This window comes from Aotus nancymaae, unplaced genomic scaffold (genome assembly GCF_030222135.1).
Source record: "Aotus nancymaae isolate 86718 unplaced genomic scaffold, 86718_ANA_hifiasm-v0.15.2.pri h1tg000072l, whole genome shotgun sequence".
Taxonomy (NCBI): Eukaryota; Metazoa; Chordata; class Mammalia; order Primates; family Aotidae; genus Aotus; species Aotus nancymaae.
Genome location: NW_026988487.1, coordinates 15313921 through 15339999, shown reverse-complemented (window position 1 = coordinate 15339999; position 26079 = coordinate 15313921). Strand labels below are relative to the sequence as shown.

General features: G+C 40.6%; 1 protein-coding gene and 1 pseudogene across 3 annotated transcripts in view; one reads left to right on the top strand and one right to left on the bottom strand.

Annotated features, from left to right (window-relative positions):
• Positions 1 to 26079, top strand: part of SSH2 (slingshot protein phosphatase 2) — a 288187-nt gene that overhangs the window by 108707 nt on the left and 153401 nt on the right. For all 3 annotated transcript variants that reach the window (XM_012449295.2, XM_012449294.2, XM_012449297.2), the window contains one exon: positions 13645 to 13688. In XM_012449295.2, coding sequence (XP_012304718.2) covers positions 13645 to 13688 — 44 coding nt within the window. The remainder of the gene's footprint in view (positions 1 to 13644; positions 13689 to 26079) is intronic.
• Positions 22048 to 22155, bottom strand: LOC135271035 (small nucleolar RNA SNORA70; annotated as a pseudogene).

The window sequence follows — 26079 nt, the reverse complement described above, 5'->3', positions numbered from 1 at the left end:
TTTACTCGTCTGCCCTCTAGTGGAGGCTCTTACTTAAATTAACCAGTGTTGCTGACTTTAGAAAAACTACCTAACTTTTCTTGATTGGCTTTCCAAACTGTAATCTGTTTCCTTTTTTAAAAAAAAAAAAATTTCCATCAGAACAACATACTTTATAATTTTCTAAGATGCTAAAAAATACTCTCCCTGGCTCCCTTATCAGGTTCACAGTCCTGTCTCCTGCAACTTATCTTTGCAGCCTACCTTAAGGAAAGCTCTGGGTTTCAACTCAGCCAGTCAGTTCATTGCCACTCCAAGGTGTCAAATGTATTTCTGCTGTTCTTCCCTTTTCTTCATATCTCTTCTGAATTCCTGTGACATGTACTTCCTGTGCCATACATTTATACTGTATATTTTGGACCAACTTTTCTCAACTTTTCAGATCTAACAGCCTTACCCCTTCAGGCAGATGAACTCCTTGAGTATGGTACTGTTTCACACTTTTCTGTGTCCCCTTTAGACTCCAGCAGTTCTCAGTGAGTATGTTAATTATTTGCTCTTCAGAGATATTCAATATCCTGACTCATTTCCTCTATGGATGGCTGAAAAGCTAATTGTCTAGATTTAAATATAAATATTAGGTGGGGCACAATGGCTCATGCCTGTAATCCCAGCACTTTTGGAGGCGGAGGCGGATGGATCACAAGGTCAGGCGTTCTTGACCAGCCTGGCCAACACAGTGAAACCCCTGTCTCTACTAAAAATACAAAACATTAGCCGTGTGTGGTGGCAGTTGCCTGTAATCCCAGCTACTCGGGAGGCTGAGGCAGGAGAATCACTTGAACTTGGTAGGTGGAGGTTGCAGTAAGCCAAGATTATGGCACTACACTCTAGCCTGGGCAACAGTGCAAGATTTCGTCTCTAAATAAATAAAAATTCTAAAATATTAACATAGTAACAGTTCATGTCCCCCAATGAAAACTGTCTTAGCAGTAAACCTACATCTTAAATATTCTAATTTCTTTTTTACTTGGGCTACTAACTGTATTTCCCTACTTTGTAGTTTGAAACTGTATTTCTCTACTTTGTAGTTTGAAAGTGATTTTAGAAAGTTTGAGAAAATTATGCTGTCCATTTAGGAGTATTTGATAAGTAACCGGTGTTGCTTTATTATCCTTCTGTATGTGTTCTTCGTCTTTATTTCTATATAATGTTTCAGTTTGTAACTTTGGTTAGTCCTCTTGTTCTTTATATCCATGAATAATTAGAATGCTTAATGCTATAAGCATTTTACATAACAGATGAATTTTATTTAGCCTCCTCCAGGTGATATGAGTGGCTCTTATTGTTTAAGTTTCTTGTGGAAGCATGTAATCATGTGTAGCAGAGGCCTGGTGCTAAAACCAGAAGCCAGGCTAAGCAATTGGTATAGCTGGTAGGACAGACAAACAAGAAAACATATATGGGCAAAAGGGGCATATGGGTAGGATCCCCAAGGTGAAGCTGAGATCACAGTTAAGAGTTTTAAACGAAAGTTAAAGAACAGAAGAGATATAGATATAAGTAGAGGAGGAGATACTCAAAATATTTAACAACTAGTATGGTATAGCCATCAACCAATTAGAAAAGGTGGGAGCGAGACCTGGAAATCCCCTGCTGCACTAGGCATTTACCTGGTTGTTGCTTGATCATGACACACTTAGAGGGGCTCCAGGCAGCCACTATCTCAATATTTTAACAGTACAGCTGTATCAGTATGTCTTGGCTGAACATAAGACTGTATGTCCATATTGAGGGCTCAGGCTACAATGAAGGAAGTGAACCAAGTATGGGGTCTTCAGAAAGTGGGATCTGGAATTTCGCCTGAATAGAAGGGAGCAGAATCTGGAGCATTCATTTAATGCAAGAGGAGCAACCTGTTCTGGCAGAATGTGTATTTGACCTTTTCAGACAGAATCCTGACTTGGCTGTGTACTCTTAGGTTACTTTGAGCAAATTATCTCACTTCCATGAGGCAGATTCATCAACTGAAAAATAAGGCTATAATCATACCTACATGGCATTCATTCCAGGGTGGTTCAAATGAGACAATAATCATGAAAATACTTTGTTGACTTTTCTGGTTCTGGAGAACAAGAGAATGGCACAGAGGCAGAGTCTTCTTACTATCTTATGATGGGTGCCGCATGCTGTCTGCCCCACATTTAAGCACTTGACTTGGATTGGCAAACCAAGTATATCACTAATAACTTAATGGAGGAAAAGTACAAGATATAGTGAAATTAGCCTAAGTTTATTTCTGGTTTTGCCACTTACTGGTTGTGAAACCTGGGAGTATATTTATTAATTTGTCTAATATCTACTGAGCATCTTCTGTATGCTTAGCAATATAAAAACACAGTCCTGTTCTATAGAACTTACAGTCTAAAAGGGGAAATAATTTTTTTGAGAACTGAGTTTCTATGATCATACTGCTCTCCTTGGTTACCTAGCACAGTTACCTTGAACAGGTAAAGGCTATGTGTTCCCTGGGCTTTTTAATGTTGTTTCTCCAAACCTTTAACCCAAAGGTTTTCAGTCTTAACTGCTGATCAGTTATCTACAGAGCTTTTTAAATGTACAGATTCCTGGGCCCCACAACTTGTTGTCTGATGGTAAATGTTTTCTAAGCAGGGGCTGATGTGTAGCATTTGCTGATTTTGCTGATAAACACATCTGCTTTGGCTACCAATGTGAGTCTCACAAGGTTCCTAAAAATGTAACAATTGTTATCTAAAAACCTAGCCGGCTCCAGCACACCACTGGACCAACATCAGAGCTAAAGAATAAGAATTTATAGGCATAAGGCCTGGAGCTTTTTGTTACTAAAAAAGTTCTAAAAGGGACCCAGAGGTAACCAGTGACTTGTGAAGTTTCCATATCGCACGCCTGTCAGGTTCAGAACACTGTAAGACTTGTTGCCTTTTATGACCAGGTGTGATAGCTCATACTCGTAACCCTAGCACTTTGGCAGGCCGAGATGGGAGGATCACTTAAAGCCAAGAGTACAAGACCAGCATGGGCAACTTAGTGAGACCTCATCTCTTCTATTTAAAAAAAAAAGGCCAGATGTGGTGGTATGCACCTATAGTCCCAGCTACTTGTGAACTCATGAAGGCTGAGGCAGGAGAACACTTGAACCCAGGAGTCTGAGGTTATAATGAGCTAGATGGTGCCTTTGCATTCCAGCCTGAGCAACAGAGCATGACCCTGGCTCAAAAAACAAAATAACAACAACAAAAAGACTTGTTGCTTTCTAAAACCAATGAATTTGATCTCTAGTGATAGAAAAGACTGTATAACAACTCTGAAATTATCACAAGTGGGTGAGTTAAGTTGCACACATTAAATAGCTTTTTAAAAAGTGGAATAAGGATTGAAGACAAAAAACATCCAGTAACAGCTTCACACCCAGAGCTCAGATTTTCTATAGGGCATTGACTGGACTATGATGTCTCTTAAATCAGCTGTTGTCCAAGGACTTTTTGTTGTTTAGAATCAAAGCTATTTCAGCAAAATTCTAATCAAGCTTGTTTTCCCATCACTGAGGAAGTAGCTCATTGACCATCCTGACTGTGATTCACATGTATTTGTATTTTAAAGGAGTTTGAAGGAAACACTTGAGAAATAGTAGGTGTCTCACAGAGGTTTTCTATTGCTTGAAAATTAAAGGGAAGAAAGTTTGTTTATTTAAGGTTTCTTAAACCCTGTGATAATAGGAGCATAATGTGACTTTGATTTTAATTGTAAGTATTGTAGGATCCTCTTTCTTATTTTTACTTTAATCCATGCCATATCTCTATAAAATGTGATTCAGTTGAATCTGATTGCTGATTCCAGCCAATACTATATATCTTGATCTAAATTAGACTTTAAAACAAGGTCAGATTATATTGGAACTGCTGATTTGATCATATCTGAGCCTTCTTCCAAACCAGCTTTCTCAGGTTAGGAGTGCCTAGGTATTCACTCTGGCCCTGGACCATACTATGTGTCTTTACTGCCACACCTGCAGGTCCTTTCTTGTCCTTAGCCTCCCAAATAAGGAGAATACTTCTGTATAGACATTAACTTATAAAAATATCCATATGACCTTCAGTCCACCTTGCACTGACTTGAGAGTTAGCTCCTTTACCTTCCTAAATATCTCTATGGCCCTAGCCATTAGGAGCTGTACTTCATTCACTATCATTAACTACCTGTTTTTCCGTCCTGTTCATTTTGTCTTCATATTCAATTGGTCACCAGGGTTGGTAGGGTTGATTAAAGATAGCTACAAATTCTGGCTACTTCTCCCATTGTGAGAGGGAATCTAATTCCTCTCACAAATTCCTTGAATTTGTGTTGGGCTTTTTTTGATACACCAATAGAGTGTGGTGGCAGAAATGATATTATGCCAGCTCTGAGCCTAGCCTTTCGGGGGACTAGCCCTTTTGGAGCCCTGAACCATTATTCAAGAAGACCAACCCTAAGGATACCATGCTTTGAGGAAGCCGAAGATAAATTAGAAATCATATTAAGGCACTCAGTTGACATTTCCAGTTGAGCCCAGCTTTCCACCCATCTAGGCTATGACATCAGACATGTGAATAAAGCTGCTTAGATCCTCCAGACTATCATATGCTAACTAAATATCACCTGAATAGCATTGAATGACCCCTAGCAATACCATGTAGAACTGAGAATCACCCAGCTAAGTGCTGCTTAAATTTCTGACCCATAAAATCATGAAATATAATGAAGCAGTAATTTGTTATAAAGCAATAGATAACACAAACAGCCGTTTTTTTCTGTTTCTAGCAGTGGATCTAAGCCTTCTCTTTCAAGTAGCCAAGTGTCAGGCCTGGTGCCTTTCTTTATTCTTCCTCAAGCCTGTGTGTTCTCTATCTGCTTTTTTCAAAAGCCAGAAGCATGGCATTATCTCTTCCAGTTTCAAAGCACATACTGTCTCTTAGAAAGACTACTAGATTCCTAGGCCGGGCATGGTGGCTTGCGCCTGTAATCCCAGCACTTTGGGAGGCCGAGGTGGGTGAATCACCTGAGGTCAGTAGTTTGAGACCAGCTTGACCAACATGGAGAAAACCCATCTCTAGCCAGGCGCGGTGGCTCACGCCTGTAATCCCAGCACTTTGGGAGGCCGAGGCGGGTGGATCACGAGGTCAAGAGATCGAGACCATCCTGGTCAACATGGTGAAACCCCGTCTCTACTAAAAATACAAAAAATTAGCTGGGCATGGTGGCGCGTGCCTGTAATCCCAGCTACTCAGGAGGCTGAGGCAGGAGAATTGCCTGAACCCAGGAGGCGGAGGTTGCAGTGAGCCAAGATTGTGCCATTGCACTCCAGCCTGGGTAACAAGAGCGAAACTCTGTCTCCCAAAAAAAAAAAAGAAAAGAAAACCCATCTCTATTAAAAATACAAAATTAGCTGGGCGTGGTGCCACATGCCTGTAATCCTAGCTACTCGAGAGGCTGAGGCAGGAGAATTACTTTAACCCACCCTGGAGGCAGAGGTTGCGGTGAGCCGAGATTGCTCCATTGCACTCCAGCCTGCGCAACAAGAGCAAGACAGACTCCATCTTTAAAAAAAAAAAAAAAAAAAAAAAGATTACTAGATTCCTTTTTCCTGTGTGATAGATACCTCCCACTATTCATTTATTTCCAAGGGCTGAGGTAACTGAGGGATAATCTGATATCCAGTGAATTGACAATTCACAAACATCTTTTCTGATCATAGAACTATTATATTGGAATTTATGTCATTATAGACTCATAACAATAACATTACTTGATAGCCTTAACCCCCAATACCTGTACCTTTGCTTCAAAAATCCACAGCTGCTCACTCTTCCCCGAATTTATCAGACTCATTCTTCTACAATTTTCAGCTCTTTTGCCTATTCTGCCTGAAATATTCTTACTTACTTTTCTTACTTTTTTTTGGTAGAGACAGTGTTTCACTATGTGGCCCAGACTGGTCTCAAACTTCTGCCTCAAGGGATTCTCCTACCTTGGCCTTCCAAAGTGCTGACATAAAGGTGTGAGCCACCATGCCTGGTCAATACTCTTTATTTTCCATCTGACAAAAACCCACTAGATCAAGCCTAGCCAAAAAAATTAACTTTTGTGAAGCATTTCCAACACCACAGTTAGTCATTTCTTCCTCTGTTGCTTCTGTAACATTTTGTATGTCCTTCTACTGCAGGCCTAAATGATATATCATTATAATTTCTGTTTTATGAAACTATCTCTCCCACTACAATATGAACTGTTTAAGGACAGTTGTGCTTACTTTCGTTCCCTGGTGCCTAGAATCTAAAACATAATAGATAGTCAATGAATGTTGAATGAATTAATTATTGGGAATGAATGTAGAATTGAGAGCCGGTGGGCTGGGTGCAGAGCTCACACCTGTAATCCCAGCACTTTGGGAGGCCAAAGTGGGAGGATTGCTTAAAGCCAGAAGTTCAAGACCAGGCTGGGCAACATAATGAGACCTCATCTTTCAAAAAAATAATATTTTTTTAAAATTGAGAGCAAGTAAATGATTCTGTCTGCTTAACCAAAGGGAAAGCCTTTGTATAAGGTATTACTTCCAGATCTTAGCCACAGGCTACTCTTGAGTAACAAAAACCATTCTTTTAACCTGTTAAGGTTAAAATGTAACTGGCATAGAGTCCTTACTAGCTGAAAATGTACAGCTAGTTAGCTCCAAGCGTTCACATGGCATTAGTTAGCTGCTCCAGTGACTTATCAACTCTTTATTGAGTTCAATCTGCACATAGGGCATTGTGCTAAACACAGAGTGAGATGCAAAGGGCAATGTTCCTGCCCTTAAGGAGGTTATAATCTGATGATGGGAGATAAAAACAAGTACCCAGTTGTATCCCAGAAACAACTGGTAATGCTGCAAGAATGATGCACAGTAACCGTTAGGTTTGGAGGGAGACAGAACATCAGTTAGATGATAAAAGAAATGTCACAAACTACTAGTGTTTGAAACTAGCTTTGAAGACTGGAAAAGACTATAGGAGAGGGAAGAGGGGCTTTCTAGGTTGACACAACAGCATGAACGAAGGAAGTCAATAGGTATCTTTGGAGAATGATAAATGAGACCACTTGGATTGGAGCAAACAGAAAGTGTAAAGAATCTTAAATGATAAGATTTGGGAAAATATTGCTTAACACTCTGCTAGCCCAGTGTTCAAGGCTGGCAGCACCTCCCTCCCACAAGCCTAATTCTCAGCAAATATGACTTGGGTCCCTCTATATTTTCCAGACATATTTTATTTAGTGACGTGTTTTGTGATCACGTAGTAAACAGATTAATAAGAATGTATTAATCTTTCAATTAACTCATACCTGTGACCTCAGCACTTTGGGAGGCTGAGGTAGGCAGATCACTTGAGGTCAGGAGTTTGAGACCAGCCTGGCCAACATGGCAAAACCCTATCTCTAGAAAAAATACAAAAATTAGCTGGGCGTGGTGGCAGGCGCCTGTAATCCCAGCTACTTTGGAGGCTGAGGTAGGAGAATCGCTTGAACCCAGGAGGCAGAGGGTGCACTGAGCTGAGATCACACTACTGCACTCCAGCCTGGGTGACAGAGTGAGACTCTGTCTCAACAAAACAAAACAAAAAACTTAATGGTTCTTGAACACCCTAAAATTAAATGTACATGTATCTAGGGTCTAATACTTTACTGTTTCTAGGTCAAATTTTTCTTAAGAACATAAGAAGTAATTATACTATTTAAAAGTCATTTAACAATAGCTCTTGGAAATTAGACCATAAGTAAAGCCAGCAAACAAGTATTTAGTAATTTAATTAATTAGATATCCTCCTTACGAATCAGAAGTTATTCTATTCACTAAGAAACTAAAAGCTATCTCTACACTTTTCTCCTAGTAATTTCTAATGTTTTGAACAGGTTGACTATTTAGCATTTTTCAGTAACAATGTATGAAGTTACTTGACAAGGAAGGTGGTTATATCTGGTTTCTGCACTTGTTAGAATAGAATGATAAGCATTCTACCTTCAGCTACCACTTGAATGCTACTGTTCAAGATAACTACATTACCTGATGATTACTCTTATTGAATAAGAAATGTTGCATCTTTGCTTTTTTGGCAGTGAATTCTGCTGAAATTAACACAATAGAACATTTTGTTCATTCCTTTTAAATCCATTTTACTCTAAGAACTATAATGCCTTGATATGCTGAGGGTTTTTTTTTCCCCTCAAGTTTTTTTTTTTTCCTGAAGTAAACAGAAGGAAAAGCAAATTATTCATTTGCCTGGCTATTGAAACATTAAGAAAGAAAGAAAAAATTATTTGTGGATCTCATGTTAAAAACACTATTCTGATTTGCTTTTTTTTGTGGGCCAAAGGAATTTTCTACACTTTGGCACTACTTTAAAGTGTAGAAGTCATAGAGGAAAGATGCAAAGGATATTATTTTATTGTAAGTCATGAAAAAATACATTCCTTCTTCAGCTCCCTCCCAATTGCCATCTTGGGTTATAAATATCAAAGTACAATTCTTAGTTTAGATGCAGCTGATTATAGCAGAAAGATAGACCCAAGTTCAAATCCTGACTTCACCATTTATGACCTTGGGGAAAAAAATGAAGGTAGAGGATTTATACTTCCTTCAAAACTTGTTATAAACTACAGTAGTCAATATGGTATTGTGGTACTAGTATAAGGACTGACAAATAATCAATGGAACAGAATAGAGAACCCAGAGGTAGACCCTCACTTATACTGTAATTTGAATTTTTTACAAATTATTCAAATAATTTAATGGATAAAGAATTAAAAGTCTTTTCTACAAATGGTGTTTGAAAACTGGATATTCATACGAAAAATGTGAACCTCTACCTCTGCCTCACGCTGTATAAAAATATTAATTCAAGATGGATTGTAGACCTTTTGTATAAAATAATAAAGCTTTTATAAGAAAATATGATAGGCCAGGCATGCTGGCTCTCAGCACTTTGGGAAGCTGAGGCAGGGGGATCACCTGAGGTCAGGAGTTCGAGACTGGTCTGGCCAACGTGGTGAAACCCTGTCTCTACTAAAAATACAAAAAATTAGCCAGGTGTCATGGTACACACCTGTAATATCAACTACTCAGGAGGGTGAGGCAGGAAAATTGTTCGAACCCAGGAGGCAGAGGTTGCAGTGAGCCAAGATTGCACCACTGCACTCCAGCCTGGGCTACAGAACAAGACTCCGTCTTAAAAAGAAAAAAAGAAAGAAAATATGATAGAATATGTTCATGACTAGAAGGTAAAGGTTTCTGAGAACCTAGAAAACAATAACCATAGGGGAAAAGAATTGCCAATTAGAGTTAAGTTATAACGCTCATGCATTGTTGATGAGGGTATAAAGTGGTATAAATGCTTTGGTAGAAGGCCTGGCACTTTTATATAAAACTACACATGCATCTGTCCTGTGACCCAAAAGAAATAAAAACATATATCAACACCCCCCAAAAAAAAACTTCACAAAATGATATTTACATAATAGCTTTATTTAATTATTTATTTATTTATTTATTTTAGAGTCTCACTCTGTCACCCAGGTTGGAATGCAGTGGCATGATCATAGCTCACTGCAGCCTCAAACTCCTGGGTTCAAGAGATCCTCCCATCTCAGCCGCCAAAGTAAGACCAGAGGTTCCATGTCTGGCTAATTCTTTTATTTTTTTGGTAGAGACAATGTCTTGCTATTTTGCCCAGGGTGGTCTCAAACTTCTGGCTTCAAGTGATCCTTCTGCCTCAGCATCCCACAGTGCTGGGATGACAGATATAAACCACCATGTCTGGCTAATAACTTTGTTCATGATAGGCAAAAATTCAAATATCTCAAATGTATCCATCAATAAGAGAATGAATAAATAAACTAGCATATTCATGTGATGGAATCCTCAGCAATAAAAAGGAATGAACTGCTATTTAATGCAAAATATGGAATGAATCTCAAAAACATTATGCTGAATGTTTTTCAAAAATCCTCCCATAAAATAGTACATAGTATATAATCCCATTTAATGAACAGTGGAATCATATCCGGTGTACTAATTTTTGACGGAAAGTATCTGTGGTGGAAAATCAGAACAGGGTTGCCTCAGGGGTGGGTGGTGCCACATTTTGACTGGGAATGCCTATGAGAAAAATTTCTAAGGTGATAGAAATGTTCCATTTCTTGATAGCAGTTTGAATTACGTGGATACATGCATTTATCAAAACTCATTGAATGGTGCACTTAAGATTTGTACATTTCATTGTGTATAAATTTTACCTTAAAAAAAAAAAACTGGCCAGGGCTGGTGGCTCATATCTGTAATCCTAGCACTCTGAGAGGTCAGGGCAGGAAGATTGCTTGAGGCCAGAAGTTCAAGACCAACCTGAACAACATAGTGAGACCCTGTCTCTACAAAAATTTAAAAATAAAAAAAATTAGCCAGGCATGGTAGTGTGCACCTGTAGTCCTAGCTACTCAGGAGGGTGAGGCAGGAGAATTGCTTAAACCCAGGAGTTTGAGGCTGCAGTGAGCTATGATAATACTACTGCACTCTAGCCCAAGTGACAGAGCAAGATCTTATCTCTAAACAACAAAAAAAGTAAAAACTTTAAAGAAATACTGAATTCTATTAATTATTATGCATTTAAAGGCAGATGTACTCATATCAGTAATTGACGTCGAAATGCATCCAAAAAATAAGATGGACTTAGAAAGATTAATAGACATGATTTTTTTAAAAGTACAGAAAATATTGGCTGGGCATGGTTGCCCAGCCTGTAATCCCAGGCTGTGGGAGACTGAGGTGGGCAGATCACTTGAGGTGAGACCAGCCTGGGCAAAATGGCAAAACCCCATCTCTACTAAAAATACAAAAATTAGCTGGGCATGGTGGCACATGCCTGTAATCCCAGCTACTCAGGAGGCTGAGGCAGGAGAATTGCTTGAACCCAGGAGGTGGAGGTTGCAGTGAGCTGAGATTGTGCCACTGCACTCCAGCCTGGGCAACAGAGTGAGACTCCGTCTCAAAAAAAAAAAAAAAGTATAGAAAATATTAATGATACAATCTAGATGGTAGATATACAAGTTCACTATAAGGTCTTTCAATTTTGTGTTTGAAATTTCTTAAATAAAATGAGGTGAAAAAAAAAGTATAGACTTTGGGATAGTAGTCACATAATGGAAAGAGGAATGGGAGATAAGAGGCAAACAGGTAGAAGCATCAGTATTGGTAGTATTATAGCTCTTAGGTGGAATGGTATTCATAGGTATTCATTTTGTACCTCATAACTCGTATGTTAAACATATTCTTATATTTAATACAAGTAAAAAATAATGTGGCCGGGTTCAGTGGCTCACGCCTGTAATCTCAGCACTTTGGGAGGCTGAGGAGGGCAGATCACCTGAAGTCAGGAGTTCAAGACCAACATGGCGAAACCCCATCTCTACTAAAAAGTACAAAACTTAGCCGGGTGTGGTAGGGGGGTGCCTGTAGTCCCAGCTACTTGGGAGGCTGAGACTGAAGAATTGCTTGAACCTGGGAGGTGGAGGTTGCAGTGAACCGAGATCACATCACTACACTCCAGCCTGGGCGACAGAGCAAAACAATGTCTAAAAAAAAAGTGAGAAGACTACATTATAATTTGAGATCTATTAATAAAAACAATACTGAAGCACTGTTTGTTAAATGATATTCCAGGAAATCAGTTCTATTTACTACAGTTCCTTTGAGCACAGAAATCTAACATTTACATTTGTTTATCTGAGCCTTTTCATTTTTGTTCTTGCAAACTTTCCAAGTTCTGATGATTGAGTCAAGAGACAGTTCTTTCCCATTTTAAACCTTTCTTTTCAGTCTCTAAAGGGCATACTTTCTAACTTAAAACCTCTCTCCTATATGCAAAGAGTGTAATATACTATGACACTTTCTACCTGTACTCCCTCTGGGAGCAGAATCTTTGTTTTGTTATTCCTTTATTGTGGCGGGGGGCGGGGGGCGGCGGGGAAGAGAGAGAGAGACATGTTTGAAATCAATAATGAAAGTAACATGGGAATGAGTTATAGAGCTAGCCTTGGCTGCCCAGGAATGGAGACAGAATGATATAAAGGTAGATGAGGATGGCTTCATAAACTAGAAAATGCATGTGGCTCATTGGCAGACAGTACACATATTCTCTTGAGATTATTTTTCTCCTTCTACCTAATAGTTCTGTGTTTTCCAGATAGGGCAAAAGTGATGAGAGAACAAATACAAATTGTCAGGGAACAAATTTAAAGAAAAAGTCTCTCCATCTTTCCTTACTTTTCCTTCATGCCAAAATTCTTGCCTCTGTAAAGATCTGTATCATAACATATACTAATTTTTAACCCAGGCCAGGGAGAGGTAAATGGTAAGTTTTTAAAGCTAGTTGGGAGTCAGTATTTTTTCATTTTAATTCTTCACCACATGGGTCTCCTTGGACAACTTATTTCCCTTTTGTTTCTTCATCTGTAAAATATTCATTGAGTCTAAGTTGCCATAAGTTGTAAGACTTTCTGTTATTTTATGTGCCACACTAAGAATAAATAAATATTGTAATTGAACTGTAATTCAGTGCTTTTCGTTGTCATCGTTTGGCATCCCTGGGTGGGTCGCTAACCAACAGTGCTTTTATATCACATTGATTTATCCTATGTTATTGTGTGTACTAGAATTAATTTTAAAGTATGGTACCATCAACTTTCTGGGTTTATAAGGAATAAGTAGAGTAATGTACTTAAATTGAAGAATACAGCTGGGCAAGGTGGCTCACGCCTGTAATCCCAGCACTTTGGGAGGCTGAGGCGGGCAGATCATGAGGTCAGGGGTTCTAGACCAGCCTGGCAAACATGGTGAAACCCCGTCTCTACTGAAAATACAAAAATTAGCTGGGCGTGGTGGCACAGGCCTGTAATCCCAGCTACTGGGGAGGCTAAGTCAGGAGAATCGCTTGAACCTGGGAGGCGGAGATTGCAGTGAGCCGAGATCATGCCACTGCACTCCAGCCTGGGCGACAGAGCAAGACTCTGTCTCAATAAATAAATAAATAAATAAAAATAAAATAAGTTGATGAACACAATGCCTAGCACATTGTAAGTACTCAGTAAATGGTAGCCATTACGTTGATGGTGATGGTGATTTGATCATGAGAACTCTCTTTTAAGTGGTGTTCTTTGTTTAGGTTGTTCTTTGGGGATCAGAATCATTACTAGGTTATCTTGATGAGATTTATTGGTGGTAGTCAGAATGTCCACTCATTTTGAAGCTGAAGTAGTGTAACAGTAAAATAACATATTTAGTTGGTTTTCAGAGGTAATTCTTTTAATGAATATCACTTCATTGTCAATGAAATTTGTTCATGGACTGTTGTTGAAGTTACCTCCAGGAATAAGTTCTATTGCCATCAACCTCCTGGGTTAGTTGAAGTCATTTTTTATGAAGAGAATTTAGTTCAAGTATAAAACATGAGTAATGTAGTTCAAATATACAACATGTAAAAGTTAGTAAAATTGTATTAGTGATACTATGATATGAAACCTCAGGTCTAAAAAATTTTTTTTCTTCATTTTCTGTCTATACAGGAGGCAGACAGTGGGGAGGAAGAATGCCGGTCGCAGCCCAGGAGGTATGTTTGTTCATTATATCCTACAGCATTTTTGTTGTAGGATATTTTTGTTGTAGTTAGTTTTTTCTCTAATGCTTTTTCAGTCTTATCAGATTAGCTTATCCTTGTTTTCCAAGATACTTCCTTGGTCTCTCAAAAAACGGGATTGCAGCTAGGCATGGTGGCTTGTGCCTATAATTCCAGCTACTTGGGATTGCTTAAGGCCAGGAGTTCAAGACCAGCTTGGACAACGTATCAGGACCCTCTTCTCTTAAAAAAAAAAAAAAAAAAGGAGTGTGAGTGATTGCCTTTAGGAATCCAGTTACTGACTCAGAAAGATTTTTAAATGGTACATTGGTTTAAAAAGAGGCAGAAAAGTTAATTTTGGCTCAGTTTTCACCAAGCGTCCAAGGAACTGTCTTAAGTAATAAAGAAACAAATTTGGCCAGACTCAGTGGCTCACACCTGTAATCCCAGCACTTTGGGAGGCCAAGGTGGGCGGATCACGAGGTCAGGAGTTCAAGACCAGATTGGCCAACATGGTGAAACCCCATCTCTACTAAAATATACAAAAATTAGCTGGGCATGGTGGCTTGTGCCTGTAATCCCAGCTACTTGGGAGGCTGAGGTAGGAGAATTTCTTGACCCAGGACCTGGGAGGCGGAGGTTGCAGTGAGCTGAAATTGCACCACTGCACTCCAACCTGGGCTACAGAGCGAGACTCCATCTCAAAAAAATAAAAATAAAGAAGCAAATTTTTCTTAGCTTTTAGGAAAATATCAACTGAAGAACATATCAGCCTTCAGTTTTGTACTTGTGTTTGTCATTCATTCTGATAGATTTTGACAATTCTTGCAGATTAGTAAATGTTTCACTTTGTTTTTATACAAAGGGTATACTGAGTAACTTTGTTTTTATACAAAGGGTATATTGAGTAACCTACCTAATCTTTTAAAATGCAATGAAACCTTTTTCCCCCTCTCATGGAATAGTTGGCATGTTGTTAGAAGGGTACCAGTACCCACTAACATTAAAAGAAAAAAATTGTGAGAGTTATCTAGGAAGTATAAAATAACTCTTATTTTATCTCCTTTAAGGATTTTTGTTTTGTTTTGTTTTGTTTTGTTTTTTGAGGCATAGTCTTGCTCTGTCACCCAGGCTGGAGTGCAGTGCTGCAATCTCGGCTCACTGCAACCTCTGCCTCCCGGGTTCAAGCGATTCTTCTTCCTCAGCCTCCCGAGTAGCTGGGACTACAAGCATGCGCCACCACACGCACCTAATTTTTGTATTTTTAGTAGCGGCGGGGTTTCACCTTGTTGGCCAGGTTGGTCTTCATCTCTTGACCTCGTGATCTGCCCACCTCGGCCTCCCAAAGTACTGGAATTACAGGCATGAGCCACCATGCCCAGCTCTCCTTTAAGGGATTTTTAAAAGTAACTCCCTCCCACAAGAAACAAGCCTGGTAAGTTCTTGATGGTCATTTCAGTTACCAAACTTGTATCCTCTGAACTCAAATGAGCCATTCTAGATGATACAGAGAAAGGATACAATAAGCATGTTCATTGTGAAGAAGCTGGCTAAAGGGAATGCTTCCTTAATAATTATCGGATGTTTGTTGATATATACCTCCTTCTTGTAAACTACAACTTGATATAAAAATAGTTCCTTTTAATCAGTAACTGAGATTATTGGCAGTATTTTTCCTGACTTGGTTATCACATTAATTTTGGGCTTAGCGCTTAATTTCTCAGTGTATCTTAGCAAAGAGAGTGTCATTCTTTTGCATAGGGCTAAGGAGGTAGAAACCCAAAATAAATTTTAGCTGAATGTGTACCAGAGATATCATAACCTTATTTCCATTAGAAGGAAAAAGAATTCTTAATTTTCTAGGAGATCAGATTTAAAGCTCTCTGAGTCAATTTCAAGCTTTACATATTGACTCAATAGCCACTGGAATAATCGTTGTTCAAAAAAATTACGTAATAATGAGGCAATGGAAGTCTGTTCTCTTATTCACAGTACTGAATTGTCAAGCTGTTAAGAACTATAAAAGCCAGGTGTGGTAGCTCATGCCTGTAATCTCAGCACTTTGGGAGGCAAGGAGTCTGAGAACAGCATGGCCAGCATGGTAAAACTTCATCTTTACTAAAAATACAAAAAAAAATTAGCCAGGCATGGTGGTGAGTGCCTGTAATCTCAGCTACTTAGGAGACTGAGGCAGGAGAATCGCTTGAACCTGGGAGGAGGAGGTTGCTAGGTGTGGTGGCGAGTGCCTGTAATCTCAGCACTTAGGAGACTGAGGCAGGAGAATCGCTTGAACCTGGGAGGAGGAGGTTGCTAGGTGTGGTGGCGAGTGCCTGTAATCTCAGCACTTAGGAGACTGAGGCAGGAGAATCGCTTGAACCTGGGAGGAGGAGGTTGCTAGGTGTGGTGGCGAGTGCCTGTAATCTCAGCACTTAGGAGACTGAGGCAGGAGAATTGCTTGAACCTGGGAGGAGGAGGTTGCAGTGAGCAGAGATCAAGCCAATGCACTCCAGCCTGGCTAACAGAGCAGGACTCTGTCTTACAAAAAAAAGAAAAAAAAAAGAACCATAAAGACCTCTGTTTTTAAAGGTTTTGGCAATACTTTGTCACTTTGACCAGCAGAGGGTTTTTGCAGGCTTCTTCTATTCACAAGAAAAGGATCACTTACAGAAATAAGAAATGAAGAAAACATAGTAGCAACCATTAAACAATCAAAATTTGCTAATTTGTTGTAATGTCTTACATTTAGTGTGTTTGCCAGGCTATTTCTAAATCTAAAAAACTTTAGGCTGACTTGAAGCAAAGAAACTTATCTTACCTGCCAATTGAATGCCCCTTGTAGCTATATGATATGTAGGAGACTGATTTTTTTGTTTGACTGCTTCAGAATGTTCTGGAGTTCTCCATCACCGCAGAATAAACCAGCATTGAATCATTTCATTGAGCATGCCTAAACTCATCTTGTCTGTGGGTTCAAATGTAGCTTACAGTAGGGAATTAAAGAGTAAACAGCATATCATTAAAACTAAAGGCCAGTTCCAGGTAATAAAAAAGACATAGCATTAATAATCTGTTATTTTGGCCAGGGGCAGTGGCTCATGCCTGTAATCCCAGCATTTTGGGAGGCAGAGGTGGGCAGATCACATGAGGTCAGAAGTTTAAGACCAGCCTTGCCAACATGATGAAACCCTGTCTCTGCTAAGAATACAAAAAAATTAGTCATATGTGGTGGTGCACACATGTAGTCCCAGCTACTCAGGAGGCTGAGTCAGGAGAATCACTTGAACCCAGGAAGTGGAGGTTGCAGTGAGCCCAGATTGAGTCACTTCACTCCAGCCTGGGCAACAGAGCAAGACTCTGTCTCAAAAATAATAATAACAAGGCTGAGGCAGGCAGATCACAAGGTCAGGAGATTCAGACCATCCTGACCAACATGGTGAAACCTCGTCTTTACTAAAAATACAAAAAAATTAGCTGGGCTTGGTGGCGCACGCCTGTAGTCCCAGCTACTTGGGAGGCTGAGGCAGGAGAATTGCTTGAACTTGGGAGGCTGAGGCAGGAGAATTGCTTGAACCCAGGAGGCAGAGATTGCAGTGAGCTGAGATCGCACCACTGCACAACAGCCTGGGCAACAGTGCAAGACTCCGTGTCAAAAATAATAATAATCATCATCATCTTATTTTAACCAAATGCCATTTATTGAGAAAGTCATAAATTAGAAATAATCTTTTAGGCCGGGCACAGTGGCTCACGCCTGTAATCCCAGCACTTTGGGAGGCCGAGGCAGGTGGTTCACGAGGTCAGGAGTTCGAGACCAGCCTGACCAACATCCTGAAACCCTGTCTCTACTGAAAATACAAAAAATTAGCTGGGAGTGGTGGCACACACCTGTAATCCTAGCTACTCAGGAGGCTGAGGCAGGAGAATCACTTGAACTCGGGAGGCAGAGGTTGCAGTGAGCCAGGATCACACCACCACACTCCAGCCTATGCGACAAAGTGAGACTCCATCTCAAAAAAAAAAACAAAAAACCAAAAAAAAAAACACTCTGATCCTCAAGTTTTCAGGAAGACTGATTGAGTAATAATAAAACTCTGATCTCTCACACAAAATGGAAAAAAATTAACAACATGATTGCCAGAAAGAGTGTGGCAATATTTTACAGCATGAAGGGAGGCAAGAAAACTATCAAGGAAGCTGTTGCAGTAATTCTGCCACATGGGGAGAGAGGGAACAGGATTGGGCTGGGCTCCATGGCTCTCACCTGTAATCCCAGCACTTTGGGAGTCTGAAGCAGGTGGATTACAAGGTCAGGAGTTCAAGACCAACCTGGTCAACATAGTGAAACCCCATCTCTACTAAAAATACAAAAATTGGCTGGGCATGGTGGCATGTCTGCCTGTAGTCACAGCTACTTGGGAGGCTGAGGCAAGAGAATTGCTTGAACCCAGGAGTCAGAGGTTGCAGTGAGCCAAGACTGCGCCATTGCACTCCAGCAATTAAAAACAAAACAAAACATTGGATTAGGGCATGCCCTTATATAAGAGATGGTTTCTCAGTGTCACTGTTAGTAATTTCCAGCTAAATCTTTCTTCCAGATTTCTGTCTGTGGTACCTTGTCAAATTTTCTTTATCACGTATTTGCTGTTTATTTTTTATCTTTGAGTTATGACTTCATCTTTATTCAAACCTATTTGATAATTTTTCTATAGATTTAAATATCATGACAATAAAGTTACTACACTGTCCATCTTTCAGCTGTGAAAAGAGGACAGATGTATTTCTGCCTCCGTATATGTTCCAGTTAAAGGCTATATTAACCTAGAGAATATGAGTATTGTACTTAAATTTTTAAAAGGGAGACAAAGTGGGAAAAAGTGGGTCCACTGTAAATATGAACTGATAATTTAATCCTCATCTTTTTTATCTTTAAAAAAATTTTTAGGTCAGGCACGGTGGCTCACGCCTGCAATCCCAGCACTTTGGGAGGCCAAGGCGGGCAGATCACGAAGTCAAGAGATCAAGACCATCCTGGCCAACGTGGTGAAACCCCATCTCTACTAAAAATACAAAAGTTAGCCAGGCATAGTGGTGGGTACCTGTAATCCCAGCCACTCGGGAGGCTGAGGCAGGAGAATCACTTGAACCCAGGAGGTGGAGAGGTTGCAGTGAGCTGAGATCATGCCACTGTACTCCAACCTGGCAACAGAGTGAGACTCTAACTAAAAAAAAAAAACAAAAAACAAACAAGCGATCTCATACTTACAAAGAAATTACAAATACAATACGAGGAACTCTTCTTCTGAGCCATTTGGCAATAAAATGCCCTATCACCTCACTCTTCTACTTTAAAAAAATATAGTGATGGCCAGGCGAGGTGGCTCACACCTGTAATCCCAGCACTTTGGGAGGCCAAGGAAGGTGGATCACGAGGTCAAGAGATCAAGACCATGTTGGCCAACGTGGTGAAATCCTGTCTCTACTAAAAATAGAAAAATTAGCTGGGTGTGGTGGCACGTGCCTGTAATCGCAGCTACTCAGGAGGCTGAAGCAGGAGAATCACTTAAACCTGGGAGGCAGAGGTTGCAGTCAGCTGAGATTATGCCACTGCACTCTAGTCTGGTGACAGAGTGAGACTCCATCTAAAAAAAAACAAAAAAAAAGAAAGAAAGAAGAGTGATGATGTTAATATTTAATGGAGAGACTGAATACTTATTGTACTTATGACAGGAAATATATATTAGAAAGAGACAGAGTTTTTTTTTTCCCCCAAGACAGAGTCTTGCTCTGTCATCCAGGCTGGAGTCTAATGGCATGATCTCAGCTCACTGCAACCTCCACCTCCCAGATTGAGGCGATTCTCCTGCCTCAGCCTCCCAAGTAGCTGGGATTACAGGCACACACCATCACGCCCTACTCATTTTTGTATTTTTAGTAGAGACAAAGTTTTACCATGCTGGCCAGGCTGGTCTCAAACTCCTGACCTCAGATGATCTGCCCTACTTGGACTCCCAAAGGAGTGAGCCACCCCGTTTTTTTGTTTGTTTGTTTGTTTTCAAAAGTAGAGCTTTCTATTTATCAGAAAGTGGCTGTACCTGATCACACTGAAGCTGTGTTCATCTTTTTTTTTTCCCCTAAGACAGCGTCTCACTCTGTCGCCCAGGCTGGAGTGCAGTGGTGTGATCTCAGCACACTCCACCTTCCGAGTTCAAGCAATTCTCCTGCGTCAGCCCCTCAAGTAGCTGAGATTACAGGGCCCGCCATCAGCCCAGCTAATTTTTTGTATTTTTTTTTTTTTTTTTTTTTGAGACAGAGTTTCGCTCTTGTTACCCAGGCTGGAGTGCAATGGCGTGATCTCGGCTCACCGCAACCTCCACCTCCTGGGTTCAGGCAATTCTCCTGCCTCAGCCTCCTGAATAGCTGGGATTACAGGCACGCGCCACCACGCCCAGCTAAGTTTTTTTGTATTTTTAGTAGAGATGGGGTTTTGCCATGTTGGTTAGGCTGGTCTCAAACTCCTGACCCCAAAGTGCAGGGGTAAACTACCGCTGTTCATCTTTTGCTATGGGCTTTTCTGCACTCTTGACTGTGCACCTCCCACCATGTGGGTTACACTTCCTGTCCAGAATCAGCTGTTTATAAATGTTTGTGGGGTGGCCACCAGGGGGTGTAGATAGCTGTCTTCTCATTTTCTTAAATTTCTGCTATTGTACAGAGTAGCCTTTCTCAGATGGTAAGTGTATACCTTTAAAGGATCTTTTCCTGGCTACTTAACAGCAGCAAGAATTTTCATTTCACTGAAGTATTCTTTGTTTCTGAAGAATGTATTCACAGACACTATTTTATATTTATCTGATGTGTACTGTATCTGGTGGCTGTGAAAGGCATACTTCTTAAATATGATTTGAAAAGCAAATCTGATTATCACAGCCATAATTAAATTTGGCCAGCCTTCCTCCCTCCCTTCCTCCCTTCCTCCTTTCCTTCCTTCCTTCCACTAGTTTAAAAAAAAAAAAAAGTATATCTTTTAAATCTAGGTAAATAATTTTACTTTTTTCCCCTAAATGTTATTCTTCATGGTATAAGAAAAACAAAAGTAAAGTAAATGTCCCCTCAGTTCTTGACTTTGCCAAATTGACCTCTGGACAAGTCGTTTTCCTATATTATAAAAACCCAAAGGCTAACAAAAACTCAAGTGCCTATCAATGCTGATTAATAGTAACAAAATCAAAATTCTCTTAGCTACATAACTTACTTTTTCTTTTCTTTTATTTATTTATTTATTTTTGAGATGGAGGCTCACTCTATCACCCAAGCAAGAGTGCAGTGATATGATCTCAGCTCACTGCAATCTCCGTCTCCAGCATTCAAGTGATTCTCTTGCCTCAGCCTCCCGAGTAGCTGGGATTACAGATTCCCTCTACCACACCAGGCTAATTTTTTTTTTTTTTTTTTTTTTGAAATGGAGTCTCACTCTTGTTGTCCAGGCTGGAGTGCAGTGGTGCGATCTCGGCTCATCACTACCTCCACCTCCCAGGTTCAAGTGATTCTCCTGCCTCAGCCTCCCAAGTAGCTGGGATTACAGGCATATGCCATCATGCCCAGCTAATTTTTGTATTTTCAGTAGGGATGGGGTTTCACCATGTTGGCCAGGCTGGTCTCAAACTTCTGACATCAGGTGATCCACCACCTCAGCCTCCCAATGCGCTGGGATTACAGGGGTGAGCCACCACACCCAGCCAGGGTATGTGACTTATGACTATAGATTCTTACAGACTGCATCTTGGAGAAAAGAGAGCATGATACTTTCTTTTCAACTGGACTTTCTCCCTCATTACCAGGGTCAGTGTTTAGCAGAAATTCCATATTCCAGAGGGAAAAGGTCTAAGGCAGAATTCCTTTACTAAAAGGAAAGTGGGATTTGGGTAGCTGTGAAATTGTGGCATTTACCCTTTTTCCACCATGCAAAACGCTTATATATCCCGTAATTCAGTTCTCATTGAAAAACTGTAAAATATTAGAACAAATATTCTCACATTCATTGTAGTACTTATTTTTTTTTTTTCTAGTAGGGGAAAGAGGTATGGGGCAAGGCAGCAGTATAATCATATCAGAAGAAGATAATTCCTTTCAAGGGAGGGGAAAGAGCTGACAGTCAAGAATGCTTGAGGAACAGTTGAAAGGATACTGTTTCTACCTGCTGTCCCCTCACTCCTGGCAGGCTGAAGAGACTGCAAGGCAGGAAGGGATGTGGCAACAGTGACCTCTATCTCAAACCCCTCCAGATCAAGTTTTGTTTGTTTTTTTCTAGTTTGGGGATAGTGCAGCATCAGAAACATGAATATACATTGGAAAGGGCTGACTCCAGGGTTCATTAGAGCAACCCATAGAAGCAACAGGCTGCAAACGCTACCAAGCAGGCTGCTATTTGCAGCCATTGCACACGAGTCAAATTTAAGATCAACCTTTGGGAGGCCAAGGTGGGCGGATCACAAGGTCAGGAGATTGAGACCATCCTGGCTAACATGGTGAAACCCTGTCTCTACTAAAAAAAAATACAAAAAAAAAAAAAAATTAGCCGGATATGGTGGCACGCACCTGTAGTCCCAGCTACTCCAGAGGCTGAGGCGGGAGAATCACTTGAACCTGGGAGGCAGAGGTTGCAGTGAGCCGAGACTGCGCCACTGCACTCCAGCCTAGGTGACAGAGTGAGACTCTGTCTCCAAAAAAAAAAATAGCCGGGCGCGGTGGCTCACTCCTATAATCCCAGCACTTTGGGAGGCCGAGACGGGTGGATCACTAGGTCAAGAGATCGAGACCATCCTGGTCAACATGGTGAAACCCCATCTCTACTAAAAAAATACAAAAATTAGCTGGGCATGGTGGCGCATGCCTGTAGTCCCAGCTACTCAGGAGGCTGAGGCAGAATTGCTTGAACCCAGGAGACGGAGGTTGCGGTGAGCCAAGATCACGCCACTGCACTCCAGCCTAGGTAACAAGAGAGAAACTCCATCTTAAAAAAAAAAAAAAATAGATCAACCAGTAGCTAGTTGTAGAAAGAATCGTTTGTAATGAAATTTCAATTTTCTAAAGACAAGGATTGGTGCTTGGAAGATCTTCTTTCCGTCCTTATTCTTTGTAGAATGACTATAGGTACCATGGAATTGTGCATTTTCATTATTTCAGTGCACCATACATTTTCTTTTTAGGTTGTCCCTGAGTAATGCTTTATAAGTAAAGCATGAGTCCTTAAATGGGATGGACTTATGCTTTACTAATTAAAAGTATATGAGTTTGCCTCCAGCAAAATAAATAATTCTCAATAATCCATAAGTATGTATGTGTTAACTACAAGGAGGCTTTTCCAGTAAGAACTAGATAGATGCTGTAAGGTATAAGATTTAATGATTAAATATCTGATAATCATAATGAATTTTTTAAAAAAATTTTTTTGAGACAGAGTCTTGCTCTGTTCGACCTGTTGCCCAGGCTGGAGTACAGTGGTGAGATCTCGGCTCACTGCAACCTTCTGGGTTCAAGCAATTCTCCTGCCTCAGCCTCCTGAGCAACTGAGATTACAGATGTGCGCCACCATGCCTAGCTGATTTTTATATTTTTAGTAAAGACAGGTTTCACGATGTTGAACTCCTGACAGGTGATCCACCCACCTCAGCCTTCCATAGTGCTGGGATTACAGGCATGAGCCACCACACCCAGCCATGAATTTTAAATTTTAGCCACAATCTAAAATGTGGTTTCTGTACCTTTTAGAATTAAAAAGTCTACTTTCAGTAATTGCAAAATGCTATACAAATATTCTTTTTTTTTTTTAAGGAAAATTTGTATTGTTTTAATTATTTTTACGTACAGAAAACTCAACAGTGTACATTTAACCCAGGTTAGCGGCAAGTTCTTTAGCCTTTGCCTTTTCGAACTTAGTGATGCAAGCCACAAACTTGGGACGCAGGACATTGTCTCCCCAGTGACAGCAGATCTCATCATATCTGTCATTGTAATTGGTCAGGATAGCTTCCACCAGCTTAGCCAAAGCACCTCTGTCTTTCGAGCTAACCTGTGTGAAGGCAACAGTGGTGCAGGTCTTCCTGTGGACTACATCCCGGTCTTGCCTTCCCCTTGATAATGCAGTAAGGGACTCCCATTTTATGACACAGGGCAGGCAAGAAGACAACCAGCTCAATGGGATCCACGTTGTGTGCAATCACCACCAGCTGAGCTTTCTTGTTCTCCACCAAGGTGGTGACCGTGTTAACTCCTGCTCGAAGGACAGGTGGTTTCTTAGTGGGGACGTCCCCTTTGCCAGCAGCTTTCTTCTCGGCCTGGGCCAACAGCCTCTGCTTCTTCTCTTGCTTTGTCTCTGGTCTATACTTGTGGGCCAGCTTAAGTAGCTGAGTAGCTGTTTGGCGGTCCAGGGCCTGGGTGAACTGGTTAATTGCAGGAGGCACTTTCAGGCGCTTATAGAGGATGGCTCTCTGCCGCCGCAACCTGATATAGCGGGGCCATTTCACAAAGCAGGTGAGGTCTCTTTTGAGCTGGATGTGCTTTCCAATGCCAAAATTCTTAGGCCTTTTCTCAAACGGGATTCACTACTTTCTTGGCCTCCTGCTTCTTCACGACAGCAGGGGCCGGAGCCACCTTCTTCCCCTTGGCCTTCTTTCCTTTCGGCATCTTGGGTGGTGAGAGGAGAGAGCACAAATATCCTTTTAAAAGTTAATCCATTTTAAAAGGCATTGTCAGGAGGACTGCAAGAGGGAGCTGAAGCCACAGCCATCACCATCACCTCCATGCTTCACTGATAGCACCCCTATAACTCCATGGCACCCACATGACAATCCAGATCCACTTTTTCAGCTCTGTAGGCTGCAACTTCTTGTGTCAGTGTCTGTTCACCACATCAAATTCCAAAAGATCCAGGCCAAAGACCATAATGCAGGCCTCAGAGAGTTTGAAGTCAACTTTACAAAGCTGGTCAGAAAAACTAACGATTCTTGAATGAAAATAAACCGAACAAGAACAACCTTTTATTATTAAGTTGACCTTTGTAGGGTGGGTCTATGGAACCCAACTGTAATGTCCACCACAGTGGTGGGTTTACTTGGAAACCTTTGCTTGCCTCTTTATGACCACAACCTTCTGCTGAAATAGTTTGGGATTGTTGGTAAGTTATGTGAGCTAAAGATGGTGTGTTGGGCATGTGCCTCATAGAAGTGGTAGAATATTTTTCTCACATCCTGAAGGAAGATCTTGAGACCTATTCAGCTCACAGATCCTAAATAAATCAAAAGTGTTAGAGGAATAGCATTCTCCATAGGTGTATCACCTCAGATGGCTGACTAAATCACAGCCCTCTCAAGGGGCATGCTCAACAAGTTCTTACTTTATTTACATGGATCACATGAAAGGAGGCAACCCTGAGGAATCTGTGGGCTTTGGGCTATCACTTTTACAGCAGTGCTCCAGAGGACCTTGGCAAGAATCATGCCAAGCTGCTACTAGAAGGAGTCTACACAGAAGATATGTGGATTCTACTAACCAGAGCCTGATTCTAGAAGCTGCTCATGATCCAAATTCCTGCTAGACCTGATGTCTTCCCCTGAACACAGAGTATTTGAAGCATTTGAAGAATTTTTTTCAGATTATATTTAAAATTAAAACCAACTCATGTGAAAAACTCAAGGGCATGGATAGAGTACTGATGACTTGTGATGGAATGGCTTTACCAACTTAGCAAGACCATTGTCTCAGGGTAAGTCCCTACCCTACAGACAAAATGAAACAGCCAAGGAAAGCTAGGGGATAAGTTTGAATGCATACCTTCAGATCAGGAGAGTACTTTCTTTTCTATGAATAAAAAAACCCAGAACATACAAATAAAAGCTATATATCCTCAAAAAAATGACATTCACACGATAGTTTCCTCACTGATTAAAAAAAAGGTTTAGTGAATTTGTTGCTAATTTTGTTCTAGAACTATGTTATTTGCAGTTATGTTGTATATTAATTTGGTGAATAAATTTAGCAATGAAAAGTTCATAATATGGGAGGCTGAGGCAAGAGGATCGCTTGAGCCTAGGAGGCAGAGGTTGAGGTAAAATCGTGCCAGTGCACTTCAGCCTGGGTGCTAGAGCAAGACCCTGTCTCAAAAAAAAAGAAAGAAAAGAAAAGGACTTCATTTTTCACACTCCAGTTTGTCTCCCCTCTAGGCTACCAGATCTCATGCATTCTTCATTTTTTACCTCAAGGTCCAGTCTAAGCCCTGGGAATTCATAGGCATGAATTACCTAATTGTTAAATTACTGAGTAAATGAGTGATATATGTATAAATTGAACTAGGGAAACTTGTATAGCAATAGGCACTTTATATTTTGTT